Source organism: Schistocerca americana, chromosome 1, assembly GCF_021461395.2.
Source record: "Schistocerca americana isolate TAMUIC-IGC-003095 chromosome 1, iqSchAmer2.1, whole genome shotgun sequence".
Lineage (NCBI taxonomy): Eukaryota > Metazoa > Arthropoda > Insecta > Orthoptera > Acrididae > Schistocerca > Schistocerca americana.
This window is the reverse complement of record NC_060119.1, coordinates 385,636,449-385,658,776: the sequence shown is the minus strand read 5'-3', so window position 1 is coordinate 385,658,776 and position 22,328 is coordinate 385,636,449. Positions and strand designations below refer to the sequence as shown.

The 22,328-nt window shown below is 40.5% G+C and overlaps 1 protein-coding gene across 3 annotated transcripts in view; it reads left to right on the top strand.

Annotated features, from left to right (window-relative positions):
- Positions 1-22,328, top strand: part of LOC124623020 (MAD2L1-binding protein) — a 36,566-nt gene that overhangs the window by 7,397 nt on the left and 6,841 nt on the right. The window contains exons 2-4 of one of the 3 annotated variants that reach the window (XM_047148828.1): positions 2,083-2,175; positions 8,636-8,811; positions 9,384-9,480. In XM_047148828.1, the coding sequence (XP_047004784.1) occupies positions 2,083-2,175; positions 8,636-8,811; positions 9,384-9,468 (354 nt within the window). In that variant the 3' untranslated portion in view covers positions 9,469-9,480. The remainder of the gene's footprint in view (positions 1-2,082; positions 2,176-8,635; positions 8,812-9,383; positions 9,481-22,328) is intronic. The other 2 variants (XM_047148814.1, XM_047148821.1) reach the window with 2 other exon arrangements.

Sequence of the window (22,328 nt, the reverse complement as noted above, 5' to 3'; positions counted from 1 at the left end):
ACCCACTTATGGAGTTTGGGTGTCAGTAAGGATCCAGGTATTTGCATACAGCAGTGCCGAATTGCATATGATACTGGCAGGGAGCAGGACCTGGAGCGGGTGCAAACTGGATGATGCTGTTGACATGTGTAGCTTTGGGCTCTGGTGTGCATTGCCGTGCAGGCAGCGAGAAGTGGTGCTGTCTGCTGTGATTGTGGCACTTTCTGTCCCATCAGCTCTGGTCATGTGGTGTTGGGAGTGGGGTCTGTTGTTTGTGTTACTGAGTCGAATCTTGGAACATTGTTACTTTTTGCCTATAGTGAATTACAGTGAACATTATGTCAGCCGTAGCCTAGTACCCTGTGATCATCTCTGTCTCATTCATGATCATGGTGAGCTGTAGGTGTGTCAATATCTTGAACAACCACACAGCCCACAGCATGGCGACCGGTATAAGAGCAGGATAGACTGAGGTGCGGAAGGGTGTGAGAGATGTGATGGTGTACTACCACCCAGTTTGAATCCATCATGACCTCTTGAAGTTGCTGTTCCGGCATATGGGATTCTCTCTGTAACAGCATTGCCTTGGCCATCTCGTATCTATCCTCTGCCAGAGGCAACGTGATAATATCGTAAATTAGATCCAGGTGGCTGATTGTATGCATATACTTTGATTGGTCATTGAAATTGCCAGTTGTCTGAAAAATGTACTATATGATCATGAACCTCAAGCTCGGTTTCTTGGTGTCGAAAAGTGGTACTTTGAACTGAGTGCCTCCCGACCACGTCATTTTACTGGTCGTCGCACTGTGCCTGTGAAGTGAGGAAAGATGGCTGCCAATTATTCATGTATAATTAGTTGTTGCATGGCAAATTTTGAATAACACTGCATGGCATGAAAGATGCGGGTGATGTGAACATGGCATTGCAGAGATGATTAGAATCTAGAAAGCACTCAAAGGAGTCTGTGGAATTCACTGGATTTAAGACAGGTAATGGGTTCATTGTATTCATTGATGTGTTGTGCCACTGTTGGTTAGTGGTAACAAAATGGATTATTTGCACATTCAATTTTCACAGTCTGATTCACACAGTGTCCATACTGATCCTGCACTATATTCCTGTGAGCGGCATTCATTGATGTAGATACTGTGCCCAGTGATGTCGTGTAAAGTGGCCACATTGTCACCATGTAGTAAGCACAATTGAGTATGGAGACAAATTTGTACTTATTCATGTTTGACGTGGAGTACCATTGTAAGAAGTAGAGATTACACACTCAATCACAACAATATTGTTTATTAAACAGAGAACTAGTACAGAGCTTCTAGTCAGTCTCTTTGTCCAGCTTGCACTAAAACCATATTATGCTGTCCCAAAGAGCTTCCACACCGCTCATGCCAAAGACTTTCGGTCGCACTAGGATGAATGTCCCCAAAGATCTAATAGCATTGGCAATAACTGGAGCTTGAATGATATAGTAATCATCCTAGTTGTAACTCATTATAACAATTACTGGTAATACAACAGACATATTTGTTTTGAAGAAGTCTCAAACAAAACTCTTAAAAATTGTTTGTATAACAATTAAACATTTAGAACACCACTTCACATCAAGTAAAAGTAAAAGTTTTAGGTTGTGTCACATGTTGTGCTTCAGATCTCATGGTAACAATTGTGTGCATAGAAGAAGTTGGCTTCTTTCTATGGACTGAAATAATTAATTTCGCTGTTGTAATAAATGAACTGATGTGTAAAATAACAACAACATTCATTTAAGTAGTTGATCAACCACTTCCATCTGTTCTCACAGTCCCAAGCTGCTGTGCACTGCTACATTCATTTGTTCATATTTTTATAGTGGTGCACAACAGGTGGCAGCACTTGAGTGTGATGAAAAGGTTGAACATTGACAAACGTGTATATTAGATTTCTATTGTACAAAAATATTTCTGTTGCAGTCAAGACACAGTAAAAACTAATGTACACAATTGTAGCCAGTTTGTCTGAACTAGGGTTAATGTTATTACCATTGCTGAGAGATCTTTAGTATCAAATGTATGTGGTAAGAACTCCAATAACTTTTTTTTCCACCCTCCACAGGGGCGTGGTGTTCACTTTCGGGACGTCAGAACCCAGTGGAAAAAATATCAAAAAATTGTCGAATCATTTGAAATGTTGGAAGAAATATTTAAGGTAGGCCCAAAATTAAAAGTAATTATGAGTGTAAATTTTGAAGTTGGTATTACATAATTTTCCTTACATGTCAGGAGTTGTTAAACTTAAAACAGCTGCATCACTATGGTGCACAAATTTTTCACTGATTTGTAACATTTTGGGTACACTTATTGCGCTTTTGATTCATTGAGTGTTAGAAAATACTGAAAAGTTTGCTGCAATTATCTCGCCAGTTAATACCTACAGGAAGTGAGCTAAAGAGAAAAAAAATGTTTTTGTTAATGTGTATGAAGATTTATTTTAGGGGACCATTATATACTGTCAGTATTTCTGATTTATGTTTTTACTTAGGTGGTTTGGGCAGTGTTACAACCAGTGATTGATTATCCAGGGCTTTAGAGAGATCACAGATAGTGACTCTGACTGTAACTGTGACTGAGGAAATGAGTACAATAGAAGCGGAATGAATAGCTTTGAGATCTGTCGTAGTAGTGGTAGTAAAGGCAATAGGGTAAAAACTTGACAAGGCCTAGGAGAGATTATTGGATAACACATGAGAGATTAAAATTGATTGTTGAAAGGAGAAAGTGTAAAAATGCAAATAAAACAAGCAAAATGGAATATATTCACCTAAAAATGTCATTGACAGGAAGAGCAATGTGGAATGATTAGAGAAGAAATGAAAAGCATGTAAACATATGCTTGACTGTAGGAGAGGTGGTCACTATCAGGAACATTAAAGAAGCAACTGTAAATACAAAAAGAGCTCAGATAGCAAGCCAGAACTAAACAAAGAAGGGAAGGCTGAAAGGTGGAATGAACTCTTGGAAGGACTATATAAAGAAATATTACTCGAAAAGAGAAGAATTAGTTAATGAAGATGAGACAGGGAATGCAATACTGCAGGAAGAATTTGCCTCAGCTGAGAAAGACTTAACTCAAAATAAGACAACTGGAGTAGACAACATTCCTTCAGCATTATTAAGATTCTTGGGTGAAGCAACAGTAACACAAATGTTCCATTGGTTATGTACCGTATATGACACACATGAAATACAATCACACATCAGTAATGCAATAATCTCAACCCTAAATAAGGCAAATACTAACAGCCAGTATTACTGCATGAACAGTTCTATGAGAGTGGGTCAGAAAGTAATACCTCCTGTACCATAAAAAAATTGCAATGGGCATACAACAGTGGAGTTATCTCAGATCATAGCCTGCACTGTATTATAAGCACCAATACCATTCAACATAGTCACCATGAATTTGTGCACATTTGTGGTATCATTGAACTCAGGCTTCAAAACCAATTTGGAAAAAATTGCAGTTTTTCTTCTTGACCCATAATTTTAAAACTTTTAACCTCATCCTAGTAATTGAATCAGTAATATCATTGGCTGTCTTTCATAGATCAAAACAGATAGAAACCAGAAAGGCCCAAATCAGGTCTGGTAGAGTGCATGAGGTACCATTAACCAGCCCATTTTCACAATCATTTGGTTTGTGGAAGATTATATGTAAGGGTGTGCATTATTGCAGCCTTAAGCTTCTTAAGTGTGGTTACATAAGTTTTACAGTTGATTGTGAGCTTTAATTAGTCTTCTTCTCAAATCCCTTCAACAACACATCCTCAGTTAATATCTGTGGCAAATGTCAACCAGCTGCTGCATGGTTTATGTCCATTTGTTTGTCACCAAAATTCATCAACCAACACCATCCATTAAAGCATCTCTGTACACTTTCTTCATGGATGAAATTGAAGTAGCTTTAAAATCATATTCAAGAAGCAAGTCTGTGAATATTTCAAAACTTGTGTTGATGTCTGGGTTCAGTGATACTGCAAATGTATAAAAACACCTGATGACTATGTTGAATGATAGTGTTGTGTAGAAGTTAGTTCAGACTACGATATGTACTAATTCCACTGTTATATCTTCATTGTTAATTTTTTTTATGGTACTGGAGGCATTATTTTTTATCCACTCTTGTATGTTTGTAAAATACTAACACAGGTGATGGAATGATTCATAGAAGCCAATCCGTAGGGAAGATAAAATACAGGGAGTAAAATGTTACCTACAGCTTGTACAGAAACCACACTGCTCTCATGAGATACAGAGGACAAAACGGAAGGCAATAATTGAGAAAGGAGTGATGCAAGATTGAAGCCTATCACTATCGTTCTACATGTACATGAACAAGCAGCGAAGCAAATGAGGAAAATTTTGGAAAGTGAATTTCAGTTCATAAAGAAGATATAAGAGCTTTGCACTTTGCTAAACATATAGTTGTCAGAAACACCTTTGGCAAAGCACTTGGAAGATAAGGTGAGCAGAATGATAGTGTCTTAAAAGGATTTTATAAGATGTAAATAAAAGTGAAACAAGGGTAATGGATCATAGTTGAATTAAATCGGGTGATTCTTAGGGAAGTAGATAAGGAATGAGTCAATGTAAGTATTAGACAGTGTGTGTTACTGGGACAGCAAAATAACTGACAGCAGCAGAAATAACTATACAAAATATAGACTGACAATAGCAAGAAAGGCTTTTCTGGAAAAGATTGTGTTAACATCAAATATAATTTTAAATAGCTTTTGACATGTGGTTCTGCAGAAGAATGCCGAAGATTGAGCAACTAATAAAAAAGTACTGAATCAAATTCAAGAGAAAAGGATGTATTACACAATTTTTTTATAATGTATAGATTGCTAGTACACTCCTGAGTCATGAATAGTAGGTAATTTAGGGAAGGGAAGGGGGGGGGGGATTAAAAGTTATATAGGAAGGAAAAAAAAAAAAAAAAAAAAAAAAAAAGCTTGGCTACAGTAGGCAGATTCAGACTGACGTAAATGCAGTGGTTATGCAGACATGGAAAGACTTGCCCAAGACAGAGCATTGTGGAGAGCTGCATCGAACTAATCAGTAACAAGGAAAACAATCAATTTTTGACAAAATAATAAAATAATTTCCTTCTCATCCCGTGCGGTAAATCTCCCCAGGCCTGCAGTTATGGGTGGCTTTCCAGAAATCTACTGCTTTTCCTAGGCCTCTCCAGTCCTTTTCCTTCAACCCTCTTCCTTTCCCTTCAACCCTTCTGCCTGGAGGAGGAGCCACTGGCTCCAAAAGCTTACCTAATTGCAACCTCTTTCAGGTGTGTGTTATTCCGCTGCTTGGTGAGGAGTAGCTTTTTTATCTATACAATTAAATTATTTAATCAGTGACAAGGTGTCAGTGCTGTGTGAATGCACATTTAAAGAAAAAAATATCTAAGTGAATTTATTGAAGTATTCAAAGAGAGCAAAGTATGTCTGCATATTTAGACTATTGTATACTTGACTACCATCAACTACAGAACCTTGTTACAGTGGATTTGTATGAAAAGACACTCTGAATGATGTATTGAGACCTTCATTTTTGGTAGCTGTAGAGTGTTGTTGTTATGTTCTGCCTACTTTCAGAGGTGACATCTGTAACATACCTTCTCATTTAACCCTTTCAGACCCGACTTTTTTCGGGTGGAAGGAAAATTTTTATTTATGTGGTAATGCTCTTAGATGACTTTTTAAAGAATTTATATGCAAGTTTTATACAAAATTCTGTGCCTGTTTTCAAAACATATTTCGTATATTTGACTTCATTATATTGACCAAGATAACTAATTTCAAAATTTTCTCTACTGTAGTAATTAGTAAAATATTCATTCAATAATTATCATGCAAAATAACAATAACAATATTGGATTATACGGTGTAATATATCGAACCAACCACAACTGTGTATACTGTTGTTCATCATTTGCTACACTGTCTTGCTGATATTTTCACAATGAAGCCCAACAGTTGCCAGCACTTGCACAGGATGGAAAGATTGAACACTCACAAATGTATGCTTCAGGTTAACATTGGTAAAAAATACTGCTGCTGCAGCCAGGACACAGTAAAATTTAATGTACACAATTGTAGCCAGAGGGTCTGAAAGGGTTAATTCCTGACATATCACTTACTTATTATACGAACAGTAAATAATAAACCTTACAATCTACCAGGTGTGATCAGTTTGAAGTGAGAGTACCCAAAATATCTACAAATAAATCACTGACTTCTTTTCTTTTATATCTGTGCCTTATTTACATATTCTATAAAGTTATCAGTCACACTGTACGTGCATAGATGTTAAAGATTTATTATTTCAGAAAAGATTCCAGGGCACTAAACTTGTCTTCAGATTGACATCTTGACCCTTTGTTTACTTGACCTGTCCTGCTCCATTTAACCATGAAAGTTGATCCATAGATCATAAATACACACATGAACAATCTCCGCTTTGCCATCTAAAATGGTTCTCTGCATGAGCATACAATTTAAAATTTACAGTAGGCCTCCTATTTGAATAACCTATATAAAAGTTCCTTGTATCAAAAGGATGATTAGACAAATGGCTGTTAGATTACAAATTAGAAAGGCAAACCCATCGATGTTTGCTACAAGCACCCTTCAATAATTAGAATGTGAGGGTGCTGCAATTAAAATAATTATCTTCGAAATACGACAGCCTACACACATATAGAGACAATGCACACTTAAATTACCCAGACATAAATGTAAGTTTTATTAAATGTGCATTTTTATATAGGTTTGAATTGTTCATTTGTAGTTCAGTTTTCCATTTCCGAAGAAAGCAGTTTTCTCAACATCACTGATGGAGATAACAGTCTCTCCAGTGAAAGAGGAAGTACCCCATTCTACCTGACTACATTATCTGTGTTGTGCCAGGAACAGTCACTAAACTTTCCGCTGCACTAGGTTGGTGATAGGTATTAGAGTCAGAGTTTAACAGAGATATCAAAGACTTGTGTGCAGATAAGGCAGCAAATAAGGATGGACAACATTCCTTTAGAATTTCTAAAATCGTTGGGGGATATATCAACCAAATGACTACTCAAGATGGTGTGTAGAATCTGTGCGACTTGAAGCTTGCTGTCAGACTTTCGGAAGAATATCGTTCACACAATCCCAAAGATAGCTAGGGCAGATAAACGCAAGAACTATTGCATGATAAGCTGAAAGTTCCTGCATCTAAATTGCTGAAAAGAAAAATATACAGTAGAATGGAAAAGAAAATTAGTATCTATTAGATGATCAGTTTTGCTGTAGAAACTGTAAAGGCACCAGAGAAGCAGTTCTGATGTTGCAGTTACTAATGGAAGCTAGGCTGAAGAAAAATCAATACACATTCATTGCATTTATCACCCTAGGAAAAGCATTCGACTCCATAAAATGGTGCAAGATGTTTGAAATTCTGAGAAACATAAGAGTAAGTTATAGGGAAAGGAGGGTAATATACAATATGTACAAGAAACAAAAGGGAATATTAAGATGGAATATCAAGAATTGGATTAAAAAAGGTGTAAGACAGGAATGCAATATTTTGCCCCCACTGTTTAACCTCTGCATTGAAGAAGGAATGATGAAAATAAAAGATGGTTTCAGGAGTGGATTAAAATTCAGGGTGGAAGGGTATCAATGATACGGTTTTCTGATGACATTGCTGTCCGTAGTGAAAGTGAAGAAATGCAGAACCTATTGAATGGAATGAACAGTCTAATGAGCAAATATTATGGATTTAAGTATACCAAAAGAAGAGTGGGAAGTGGAGAAATTAGATTAGTGGTAAACTTAACATCAATGCTTGTAACCACTCAAGGGGTTCCTTGGTAGATATTGCAAAGCCTATTACAAATATCGAACTGAGACTTCGAGGGCATCTACTGGAATTTGTGCATTTCTCCACAAAGACACATTTAAAGTATTTTACTGGAAGTGGAAATGGTAGCCGTGCACATACTGATGCAGATAGATTCTATCCTTTGTAATACTTATGTGCCTTTGGAGGAGGTGATCTCACACATGCCAGATGATCACAGATTTTATCTTTAATATACCACCACCTCACCTCATTTAAGAGATTTAATGTTCCTTGTGTAGCATTTCTAAAGTTTCTTTGTGAAGCGATGTCATATACGAAAGTAACAGTCCTTTTCTCCTCACATACCTACCACTTGAAACTTGTGCAGTGATGGAATCATGAAATGAGTGGCCATTAAAAGAACCCAAATGACACTCCAACAACACAAACAACATTCATCCAGGGATACAGAGTCGATCCCCATATGACCGCCTAGTTTTAATGTTGCTGTGGTTTCCCTGAATCTCACAAAGTGTGTACTGAAACAAGTGGAAATTTCCTCCTTATCCTGCTCCAAACGATACAGCCCTCCACCTCTATCATCCTGTCAGCACTGAGGTCATTAAACTGTTACCTTCCATCGTTCATGACTACTAATTTTGTATGGTTTTACAGTACATAGAGGTTACAGTGTGAATTTATATGTCAAACTAATGTTTAAATGTAATGAATTATTCTACAATTACATGAAAAATAGTTTAAGGGGAATCCTACTTATTTTTTAGAATGTGCGCCAGGAACTTGACCAGTGTAACAACCATTTAGTGCCTGAAGTGATGATAGTACTTGGCTCCACACCAATGAGCCCAAAAGAAGTTTATAGAATCATCTTGCCTCAGCATTCAAGAATTTCTTCAACAAGTGACATAGCACCAAAAACTAATATTTTTCACATGTTCAGGTATGATAATTCTTTAAATGCATGTTATTATTATTGATTTTGTTCACTTTTTGCAGCAACAGTGGTATAATTTTCTCAGAATAAAATCAGCCGTCAGCTACATAATTGAATTATTTTGTTGCACATAACTGGTTTCGATTGATTAATCTGTCATCTACGGAAGTCTACAAAATTTAGGAAATCGTTTGTATTTTCCTACGTTTGTAGATTTCCGAAGATGAGTGATTAATCTGTTGAAACTGGTTGCGTACATTAAAATATTTCAGTTGAGCAGCTGATGACTGATTTTATTGTCATTTATTGTTATTCGTGTAAACTGCTCAAAAAAGTTTAACACTACCATAAAGACTTGCATGTTAGTGTTTCTTCAATCAGAAACCTCTTTTTCAATATTCTTTTGACCACAGAAAACAGCTACTGGGTGCTTGTAGTCAACTGTACCAACTGATGATTGCAACGTACAAATTATGACTCTTAGTTACCCCCAAAGAGAATGCAATGGAATTGCACATTCTCTTTTTGGTACAGCTGGGAGTGCTTAGTCGACTTAGACAGTACTAATCTGTTTCCAGGCCTGCTCTGTGGACACCCATTGTGAACATCTGTACAAACTCCAGCAATGTAGGGTGTGGAGAAGATGGGCAAGGAAACACCTGAAATGGAATTACAGTATGTGGCTTACTTTACCAAAACGTATGGAGTTTGTATGAAGCCTTATGATTGTCATAGAAGAGCATAGAGGTGGCCGGTATCGATGCATGTCTCGGGCTCATTCTCCCATATATGAAGTGGGGAGGTAGGTCAGTTATGTTTTGGGCTGGTATAACATACAGGTATCGATGCCTTTTGTTGCTAATACCGAGTGAGGAGGCGCAGTGGTTAACACACTGGACTCGCATTCAATCCCGCGTCTGGCCATCCTGATTAAGGTTTTCCATGATTTCCCTAAATCTCTTCAGGCAAAAGGGCACTGCTGACTTCCTTCCCCATCCTTCCCTAATCCGATGAGACCAGTGACCTTGCAGTTTGGTCTCCTTCCCCAAATCAACCGAATCCATTGCTAATAGAGGTAATGTTGGAGGCTGTACAGCATAGGGACCATATCCTTCAAGCCACTATCCATCCCTACAGTCAGTGTGTTGCTGATCGCTTGATCTTTCATGGCAGTAGTCCTCAAGCACTTCATGCCCGCCTTGTGAACACCTTCCCCCAAAAGGCAGGGTCAGCTGTGTGGAATAGCCTGCTGCATCAGATGGCAGGAATCCAATTGGATGTACTTGAGACCAGTTGAAACTTGCAGTGCATTCTCACAAAAACATTCACCACTCACTGGATGATCTCAAATTAGCTGCCATCAAAGAGGGGGGGACAATTGAACGACGGCATCCTGCCCATTTTCCATACAGCATGTTAAGGAGGATCCAAGTATGTAACAATGCACAGAGTTGATCAACATGCCATTGAAAGTTACTGAGCAGCAGTGGTTTAGTTCAAAGATGTGCATTCTTGGACAGACTGCCTTTAATTTTTATTTCAAAGTACAGATATTTTTTTTTTAGTTTCATAAAGCTTATTCTTTCATTCCTGCTCCCCTTGAATCGCAGCCCGTATTCATTCACAGTTGTGCAAAGTTCTCTTTGAGCAGTTTACTTGCAGATAAGTAATGCATTTCATGTGATGAATCTAGTTTTAAATTTAAAACCACATAACACAAAATGATATTTCCTTGTTTCCATTTCTAAATGAACATAATACCAATAACTGGACAAACATCTTAGCCCACAGCAACCTCCAGAAGTACTCCTATCCAAAGTTACTGCTGCTGGAGATAATCACAGAAAGGAAATGGAAATATTTGTGACAGAAAACACCGTTTTCTACAAAGAGTTAATAATCAGAAAACTTCATAAACGTTGTACTGTTACACACTTGTTTTAGAGAGGGTACTCCAGTCCAGTGGCAAGAGTATAGTTTGGTACATCACAGGGCTGGAATGTCATCATACTTTGTGCTGACCATCTGACAGCCAAGTTCAGTTGCACAAGACACACTGTATCAATGCATTTGGTTGTAGTTAGTTTGTGGGTGTCTGACATACAGAAAAGCTCGTCTCTGGAGTCAGGGATTCTTACGAGCCACCATGTCAAGCCCTCTTTGTAGTCAGGCAGATATTGGGGTTCTCACAAACCACAGTATCAAGTCAAATTGACTGCCATTATTTCAGTGTTGGACAATGACAACAATAACTCGTTTGCAACCATCCCGTCCAGAATCAGCTTGTTGCCAGGGGGTGTAGATGACATTGCCCCACACAAGTACCGAGTGGTTATAATAAAAGTGCAGCTACTTACAGAGGTTTTCTTTGGCCTGTAATTATCTATGGCAGCATAACTTGGTAGATCTTGTAATGCAGAATTGATTTACACTGGAAAAAAATTAGTTCCAGTTGGTCAACAAGTGCAGTTCTGATTATGTGGTTGCGAGAAAGGCCCAGAAATGTTTCCATATGTAGTGGATTACGAACAAGATGTGAGCAAGAAATGTGAAGCAAGTGAGAAAGGCATAACTTTGATTTTATTATTAACAACCAGTTACAAAATTTGTTCAATATGAGCCTTCAAGCTGTCAATGAGATGCTACACCCATAGAACGATGCAATCAACAATTGTTCACTGCAGTTCCAGTGGGATCGTGGCAATATGTTCCTGTATACTGGACTTCAGATCACTCAAAGACTGAATGTGTTCCTGGTGAACATGTTCTTTTAGATAACCCCAGAGCCAAAAGCCACATGTATTAAGATCAGATGATCTTATCTGGAAAACATCTGGAGGTAATGCATTTATGGAAGGTTGCAGTAAGTAGATCTTTCACTGTGTGAGTGACATGAGGTGTTGCTCCAGCTTGCATGAATACAGTGGTTTCCATACAGTTGCACTCTTCCAAAACAGGAATCACATACTGTATACAAGGAGGTCTCAATAAAGTGCAGATGTCACAGTACCCCTCACAAGTCCCTTCAAAGAAGAATGGACCGAAGAGCAAATTTGGAATTTTGCTACATGGTCAGTTGCAGCAACAGCAACTTCATCAATAACTTCCACAGAGATAGGATGCCTTACACTTCCAGGTATCACACCAGACTCACCCATTTCTTTTTTAATTTCACCTCCACCACCTTTAAATCATTTAAAGTCAATGGGCCTCTCCTCAGACCTTTCAGTCAGCAATACTCTTTCAGTGCAGCACTGTAATTACTGCCATTCATATAAAATAGTTTCACTAACAGCACACAGTCTCTCTTTGCGATAGACATACTGTTCACACATGTTATGGCTTGTCAAATGACAACACGGCTGTCACACCAGCATATAAACAGTGTACAGGACCAGATTTGCACCTAGTGGCCAACATTGGAACTACATTTTTTTCAACCATAAATCAGTTCCGCATTAACGTGTTAGCATATGTACCAAGTTTCTCTGCCATGTGGTAATTCCAGCATACTCTAGACCTCTGTGAGTAGCTGCTTTTTAACCACCTGGTACCTCTGATCTATACTTCCGACAAGAGAGGGATTCGTACAGGTCTAGGATTACCACCATTGAATGCTCTTAACATGGAAAAAGGTCAGCTGGATTGATGAGTGTAAGTACACACCAATGGTGTGGTACGAGTGTTTCAAAAATTAGGCTAGGTCATGCTGGCAAGTGATACAGGTATCCCACTGTTCAGTCCTGGACATCCATTTACTCATGTGCAGCACACAACAGGTAATCTCTATCCTAAGCAAAACATGCTCACCCTTTTGCTACCAAAAAGTGTTGGAATGATTTGAGGAAATCTCCACGGACATAAGGTTGCTTGAAACTTCCCAGCAGATTAAAGCTGTGTGATGTAAAAGGACTTGGACCCGGAACCTTACCTTTCAAGAAGCACACTCTTACAGGCATCAGGCACATGCGAAAAGCAAAGTTCCGGGTCCAAGTCCCACCCTGGTGCACAGTTTTAATCAGAGGGAAGTTTCTTAACCTTATAATCTCCACAGTAGAGTGTAGTACTCATTGTGATGATAACTGTGTGACCCTAAGGTTAGCTAACCTCAATCCTATTGAACATATCTAGGACACCATAGAATGAGATATGTGCATTATGGACACATTTCCAGTGTAAGCATTTCCCATTTTCATCATAACGAAACGAAGTGATTAAGCGTCACTAACTTTGCTTATGAGTATCACCAGAATGACATGTAGTTGACAAAAATAATTGATTGTAATCTGTTGACAAGTGCATGCAATTCTGCTCAGATGGTCCTTCATTGCTCTTTGTGGTCTTCTTTTAGGCGGCAAGGAACCCAGCATGCATACACCTTTGAGTACCCAACTGGTGTATGAGTGTGTCAGGACTTCTAACAGATACGTCCAGTTGGGCAGCAAGGTATTCAATTGCAATCCATTGATCACCTCAAATGAAAGTGCCCACATGTTCAAACATTGCAGGAGTCACAGCTGTTTGCCACTGATTGGCACACAGGTGATCGGACAGGTTTGTGTGACCTCAATGTGATGATGACAGATCCCTCGTCCAATGATTCACCATGCATTTATTCATTACCAGGTCTCTGCAGATGTTCTTCAAGCACCTATAAATATCTGTGATGCTCTGGTTTCTACCAAAAGCTCTGTGCTTGGAATGCACCTCTGTTGCAGATGCCATTTGAAGCCTGCATATAGCGCCGCCACCTATTGGAACTTCATGAAATCGTAGGGGCTGAAATGGGAATATTCCATGTTGTCCCACAACAAACTTCACTTTGCTTCAACTGAAACTGGCTGAGGAAAAAAAAAAATGTCTTGGATTACTTATTGAACGGCTCTTGTAGATGATGATGATGATGATGATGATGATGATGTGGCTGGTAAATGGGTAGGCCAGGAGCAAAACAGTATTTGTGTAGCATGTAGAACACTTAAGCATTCCCAGACAGCTTATAGCCCAGTTCCTTTTTTGAATGTATTATCAGACATGAGTTAAAGCAATAATTATATAGACTTATCTGATCTCTTGAAGCAGCAGTTACTAATAAGAGTAATGACAATAAATAATAAACCTATCAGGGGCTCAACATTTTCATTTGCTGGGTACGGACTTGGCGACCCTGGGGTTCCTGAGCTGGGGGCTGGTAAGTGCCACCAGCCCTTGTCACCGTAAGCTCTGGGCATGGTTCAGTGACCACTGTGCGGCACAGCGGTGGAACGTTGTGTGTCTCATGGAACGAGGATCTTGGCTTGACCACCTAGATCACGAGGACAGAATAAACCTCTTAAAAAAAACCTAAATCTTAAGGTGTGCTTCACACTGATGGGATGCATGGCTGTTGAGGTGGCATAGTCATTAGCGGGCAACCTCTGGGAAACCTGCCGCACCTCAGTTGTATAAGTCTTATTCAGGCACACGGGGCTCTGTGTGAGTGGACTCTAGCTGCTTGTGGGACCGGGATGGAACCCTCTAAATCATTATCTTCTTCTCCCAGTGGGAAGGGTGTACCGCCGGGGAGTATTCACACCCATTCATCCAAAAGAATGAGAGAGGCTAGTCATCCTGGTAATAAGAATACTTTGGTCTGCAGTAACAGGGCTCATGGAGTCATGAATAACAGTGTGTTTCTGGTGGTAAAGAGGAAGGAGGGGACATTTGAAAAAGTGTCCCCCTTTTATGTCCATAAGGGTTTCAAAGGCCATGCTGGGACATTAAAATCTATGAAACGATTGCGTAATGGTCCATTGGTGGTCGAAACTAATGGGTCAAAGGAGGTGGAACTTCTTAATAAATTGCAGAAACTGGGTGACTGTGATATTATTGTTGATATGCACACATCTCTCAATTTCAGTAAGGGCACGTGTTGAGATATCATGGACATGGACATGGCGGAACTGAAGCAAGAATGGGTATCCCAGGGAACAGTCGATGTAGAGCTACGAATGCACAGGAATAATGGAGCTACTGAAAAGACTGCCACTTTTATTGTCACATTCGATTCTTCGACACTGCCTGAACATTGTATGGCGGGGTTCCATTGACTTAATGTTTGGCCTTACATTCCAAACCCTATGCGGTGCTATAAATGCCAGCATTTTGGCCATACGACCATGAGTGTGGATGTGAAGTGATCTGTGGGAACTGCAGAAAAACCGCTCATGACGCTGGGACCGACTGCCCATCACCAGCGACCTGCATCAGCTGCTCTGGGAACCACCCAGTCTGGAGCCGAGACTGTCTTGCTTTTGCTGAGGAATGCAAAATACAGGAGATAAAGGTAACCAAGCAGATCCCTTATGCTGAAGCCAAAAAAGAATGTAAGGCGACAAAATCCTTTGTCGTTGCCACCTCATATTCTTCCATGGAAAACAAACCTATTCCCAAGGCGGCTGCTTCGACACAGGCATCTTTAAGCGTGCTTGTATCTACCACAAGCACCTTTACTTGACATGTACATGTCAAGGAAAAAAGAGTAAGGACAAAGCAATCCAGGCAGCTGCACCAGGAAAGACCAATAATAGTTCCGCAGTGAGCTTACAGAAGGTGCAAGAATAACAGAGTGCCTCTCAATGCTTGCTTTCTCCATCATCCTCCATCATCCTCGAAGGGGCAGGTTGCAAGGAAAGTCTCATTAAATTTGTCCCAACCACCATCAGCTGTCATTCTTTCCTGTTTATCTGATGAGGAGGACATCATGGAGTTAGATGCCTCAGATACAGGCAGCCCCTCCAGTCCCCCTCGCTCTTCAAGTTTCACCTCCCTGGTACTAAGATGGGTAAATTAAAACCACACCAATGACATGGCTTCCATACTACAATGGAATATGAATGGGTTCCAGACTAATATGGAGGAACAGAAACTCATAGCACAGGCACGCCCCTTGTGCTTATGTTTACAAGAAATGCACACCTGTATTTGTATACAGACATCCCTGTGCTACAGGGATACACACTATACCGCAATGATGACCTATCAGGAGAGGCCAAGGGAGGTGTCGCAGTGTTTGTCACTAACGTGCACCACTCCTCTGCTCTCCCCCTGGCTACTGACCTGCAAGCAGTTGCAGTTCAAATTCATGTGTATCGGTGTATCGGAGGATCGCTGTTTGCTCACTGCATTTACCTCTGCAAGATGCAATAGACACTGAGGCTCTCACAGATCTTATCACACAACTCCCATGACCATTCCTCCTCCTGTGAGACTTCACTGCCCATCATGTCCTGTGGGGTTTGATCTCTACTTGCCATTGGGGTCGGGTTTTGGAGGGCCTCATGACATCTCACGAGCTGTGCATCCTCGGCACGAGTACTCACACACATTTCTCTACTGCTACTGGGCCATTCTCAGCCATCGACCTCTCTTTCTGTTCTCCCACCCTCGCCGACTCTGTTCGGTGAGAGGTCATTGACGGCCTTCATTCCAGTGACCAGTTCCCAGTCTGCCTTCACCTACTAAATTGCTCACCACCTGAAGTTAAGCCACCAAAATGGATGGTCAGCAGGGCTAACTGGATGCATTTCAGACAGCTGGCTGTGTTCTAACACTGTGGCAGTTTCCACAGGTGGGTGGACCACATCACATGAGTGATCATCATGCTGCTGACCTGTCCATCCCACAGTCCTCAGGTCATCTTAGGAGGTGACTAGTATCTTGGTAGACAGGTGAATGCCATTCCGTGATCCGGGAAGGGTATGGCGCTCTTCAACATTTTGAATGCTGACCAACAGGAGGCAACCTTAGGGCCTTAAGAGTTGTGAGGACCAATGCTCAACGCGTCATTAGGGAGAGTAAGAAAAGGTCATGGCAAGTGTTCCTGGACTCCATCAATCATTCCACTTCTTCTGTAAAAGTATGGGAAGCCATCCAAAGGATTTCCGGTAAACGAAGCCGTTTACTGATAGCAGCAATGCTGAAACAGGGGTGCCTCCAAACAACACCCAGAGATATTGCTCAGATGCTGGCCAAGCATTTTGCACAAACTACTGCCAATGCCAGCCAGGATCTGGTGTTTTGTCTCTACCATGTGACTTTAGAGAGGGAAAAGGTGGACTTCAGGTCCAACAATTCTGAGGCCTACAATTCCCCTTTCTCCATGTGGGAGCTTGAATCAGCACTGACTGAGACTTATGACACTGCATCCGGTCACGACCAAATCCTGTATTGCATGCCTTGACATTTGCCAGCGGTGCAAAGGAAATCCTCTTCGAATGTTTTAATCTAATATGGTAGACAGGCAACTTCCCCAACACAACTCATGGAGGGAGGCAATTCTGATCCCTCTCCTCAAACCAGAAAAGGACTGCACATATCCCAGCAGTTATTGGAATATTGCCTTAACAAGCTGTGTAGGAAAGACCCTGGAGCAAGTGGTTAACCGTCGACTGGTCTGGTTGTTAGAGACCAGGCAACCCCTTAGCCTCTCTCAGTGTGGATTCCGAAGATTTTGGTCCACTATCAACAATCTGACACTCCTAGCGGCAGCTATTCAGCAGGCTTTCCTCCATAAGCTTCAATGTATCGGCATATTCTTTGATATAAGTAAGGCATACAATACTACTTGGAGACATTTTTCTCACACAACTGCATCAATGGGGCTTTCGTGGCCACCTCCCCATCCTCATACCGTCTTTCATGTCTCAGCGGTTTTTTAGGACCCAAGTTGGTGACACGCTGTCTGATCGATTTGAGGAGGAGAATGGTGTTCGTCAGGGCAGTGTTTTGAAGAAGTGTTACCCTCTTTGCTATAGCCATCAACAGTATCACATCAATGGTAAGGAGTCCTGTACAGTACTCCTTATTTGTGAACGATTTTGCTGTTTTCTTTTGCTTCTCCAATGTTGCAACAGCAAGCCATCAGTTGCAACTTACAGTGTGGAGGTTAGAGGAGTGGACTGCAAAGATGGGTTTTCAGTTTTCTGCAGATAAGAGTGTGTGTGTGTGTGTGTGTGTGTGTGTGTGTGTGTGTGTGTGTGTGTGTGTGTTTTCATTATTTTAATCGTTATTGTCACCTTTTTTTTAATCTATCTGCTTTGACTATGGAGGACACCATCCTACATTTTACAGACACAGTGCAGTTTCTGGGCCTGATTTTGTACTCCAGATTGTCGTGGTTGCCACATTTGCAAGACCTGAAAGCAAGAACCGTAAAGGCACTGATCACCATCAAGTGCTATAGCCACAGGTCTCGGGGAGTGGACAGGGCGCGCCTCCTCCAGTTTTATTGGGCTTTCGTGCATTCACAGCTGGACAACGGGTGCATGGTGTATGGGTTAGCGAGACCCTCTTATTTGTGGATCATTGACACTGTGCACCATGCAGGGATTCGGCTGGCCACGGGTGCTTATTGGACCAGTCCCATACCCAGCCTCTGTACTGAGACGGGGGAACCACCACTTGCCATCCAGTGCCAGCTCCTCATGGTGAGTCAGGCGCATAAGTTCCTCACAGCTCCAACTTCACCCACACACCATACTTTTGTTCGTCCGCCTCTGGAGCACCTTTTTTCTAACTGTCCATGAGCCATGATGCCATTTGGGATCCGTGTGGAACATGTGCTGGAGTCACTCGGTGTGAAGCCAGTACGACCCCAAATCCAGAGTTTTAACCGTCTGCCACCCTGGATACTGGAGAGGGCCAGAGTGATTTTAGATCTGGATTAGTACGGGAGAGATTGCACTCCTTCTCCTGTTTTTAATTCGACATTTTCAGACATTTTATCTTAGCACCACAACCATGTAGCCGTTTTTACGGATGTGTCTAAGAAGGGAGACTCCGTCGGTTGCTTTGTTGTTTTCCCACATCATGTCTTTGACGTCAGACTCCCTTCAGTATTTAATATCTTCGACACAGAATTATATGTGATCTTGTGGGCCCTGGAGCAGATAAGGTGTTCTCCCAGTGTTAGATTTCTCATCTGTTCGGATTCTCTGAGCATCCTTTACTCCCTCCAGTGTTTGTACCCAGCAGATAAAATAATCCAAAATATCCAGGATGCCCTCCTCCAACTAAAACAACTGGGGAAGGAGGTGTCTTTCTGCTGGGAACCAGGGCACTTGTGGATTGCGGGGAACGAATTGGCAGATCGAGCAGCCAAGGAGGCTTGTCGTGATCTTCAAGTATTTCGGAGTGCTATCCCCCTGCAAGTTATCACCTCGCTGTTGAAGTACAAAGTGATGTGTCAATGGGAAGATGAGTGGCTGGAAGTGACTGACAACAAGCTCCGTGTCATCAAGCCCACAACTCGGCCATGGAGTACTTCCTTCCAGGCATGTTGACGGGATGAGGTCCTTCTTACTCGTCTTCACACAGGCCACAGCCCTATGACACATGGCTTCTTACTCTGGTGAGAGGACCCTCCAATGTATGGTGCTTGTGATGTGCAGGTAACAGTGTGCCACGTTTTATTGGACTGTATTTTATTTGCTTACCAGCTGTCTTCAGAAGAATTTCCAACGGACCTGAAGTGTATTTTATGTAATGATGAAACAAATGTGGTTTGAATTTTAAAGTTTTGTGAATTGCCCAACATTTTTAACAAGATTTTAGGGAGATGTTTTTAATGTGTCAACAGGTTGGCTGGCTCAGTGGTGGTCAGCCAGTCACATTTCCCTGCGCTTTTCTTTTAGCTCCTCTTTGTTTTGTTTTCTCTTTGTTTTAATTTGTTGATTAGCTATCTTCCCTCCTAATTGGTTTCATTGCATGTGAGATAGAGTGAGTATGTGGCCATCTCGAGTGCACACAGGTACACAGTTTTAGTTCATTTCCACATTCATTTGTGCTGATAATTGTAGGGATGCTGATGACCTTGCCATTGGGCGCCCATACAAGCCAAACACATAGTAAATAATTAATTGTCACAAATAGCAGCTCCACTCTGATTCTTTAAAGAATCAAAGTCCCATGTATAGAACATATTCAAATGTCTGATTAATCTACAAATGAATTAATGTGTTAAATCTTGATATTAAGCACGTAAAACCTTTATGGTTGAAAACATTCCATTTTAGGAAAACCTAGTTTTTCATGCATTTCAATGTTTATGGTATCATATCTCCTGAACTGTGTATCAAACAACAATATAATTTTGCAGTTGCTTTCAGTGGTATATGTGGAAACTGTCTGCAAAATGTGTTGCAAATAGAGTTAATAGTAAAGAAACAATAAATTTAAATGTCATGCCTGATGCTCAAGTTTTACTGCATGAACAGCGAAAATGTTGTTGAAAGGCACTAAGCGCTCTCATTCTTAAATGCTGAATGAATATAGTGGTAATTTGCATGTCATGAGTTACACAGCATCAAGACATAAACAGAGTTTTAATTTTAATACTTGTTAATGAGTAGATTATGTAAGCATTTTATTTTTTTTAATTTTGGTCAGTAATTGCATGACATTCTTAAAATCAGATTTTTGTTGCCCTAGGGCCGTAAGATAGCAACCTTATACTGGGACAGACTGTTTTCAGTTGTTTAGTAGTGTAGGTGCCCCATACTATCACACCTGCCATTATTCAGTCCAGTGGCCCAATCTGTTTTTTCACAGTGAGGTAACAAAACATGCTTGGACATAGCTATGATGATGATATAAATTAATTACAGAATAATCACAAATAATGTTTCACTGCCAGGTTTCAGAAATTGGTATCACCTCATGTAAGTCTCTCAGACCATCATCAAATGAATGGTGTGGACATTGTTGTACAGTGTCTGTTCCTCTGCACAACACCCATACCAGCACTTTATTGAATACCCAATTTCCTTATTACAGACCATCTACCATGACCACTACTGACTTGGTTGAGATTAGAACATTTGTGTCAGATAGGGTAACATTGCTTAACCTTCTACATTGGCTTCTGAATCATAGGGATGTAATAGGGTGGATGTTCATCCCGATATGCTACCAGTTGTCTTGTAGTACTGAAACATTTGATGTTGAAATTCGCCAAAGCTAATTTGTGTGTATTGTGAGGTCTTATAAAAAGATACATCTGCACAGGAAGTTACCATCCTTAACATTTCTACCTTGATATCTTCTATTTGAGGATCTGTGATGGTGGTACTTTTAACATAGACTATCACTCATAGTTCTGTTCAGCTAAACATAGCTGTATGGGCACACAGGAGTGCATATTCAGCAGCATGACACTCACAGGCAAGTGCCGCACCGGACACTTCATCTGCAGCTCCCCAGCACAGTTCCTTCTTGCCAATTTGGGAGGAGATTTGTCCTTTGAGCTAAATTTTTATAGTGATTTACGCAATGCTGCTTCAGTGTCAAGGACCAATTAAGGGCATTGCCCTAACGAAACACCTCATAGTCAGTAATTAAAATTTTTATATATCAGTCATTAAAGGTTTCAGAACCTTAGCGCTCTATGGATGATCCAGTATTCAAATTCCCCATCTGAAAATGGAGCTAATACTCCTAAGCGCATTGTGATTTATAAATTTTATATACTGTTTACAGATGGTTTTTCTCGCTTTAACAGTTGAATGTACAGTTGCAGACACAGTCTTGGCAAGTGTGGTTCCAGTAAAGGGAAACGAGTAGATATCTTGGTAAATAACTGATACCCCCACAAACCATGGATCTTGCAGTGTGCCTAAGTGATACAGATAGCCGTAGTTTAAATGCAACTACAACGGAAGGTAACTATGGATTTCTGAATAGAGGCAGCAGTCTCTACAGTAGTTGCAGGGGCAACAGTCTAGGTGGTTCACTGATCTGGCATTTTAACATTACTAATGAGTGACAACAAGTGGTGGTTTCTCTTGTAAATCCCAGTTCTCCAGAGACACATGGTCTACCAGTTGGTTCATCCCCATTCATATTTGTTTGACCACACTGGAAGCGTCTGTGTCAGCTAACCACTGTTATATAATTGTGCAGCATTGACAAACTTCCACAAACTTGGCAAGGACTGTTGCAGTGTTGTTTGCCTTCAAATGTAGAAAGTAACTGACTAAATGATACTCTAGTTTACTAATGAACTACACCATTTTGTTTTGGCGTCTGTACTTCTTTGCTGCATTACTGTGGTGCAGGGATTTCAATGTGTACCAGGACTGCAGACATGTATCAGCAAACAAACGAAAAATTGATTACATAACTTGTTGTAGAGGATAATCATCGAAACTACCCAGCACAGTCCAACTAAGGTCAAAAAGTGTTTAATCTACAGAAGTGTGCAGTAACAGTATTTTGTAAAACTGATAACTGAATATCTTTCATGTGACTCTTTAGGGACATAGGGATTCTTTCACTTATGGGCAAATGCATTTCTTCCCTATTTGCGGCTAATAATGAGAGTGAATTTTGGATGAGATGTGAAAATCACAGTCACATCTCATTCCATTTCATATTGTTTTGCAGCTTTATGCCCAGATATTTAAATGATGTGACTGTGTCAAGCAGGACACTACTAATGCTGTAGTCTAACATTACGGGTTTGCTTTTCCTATTCATACATATTA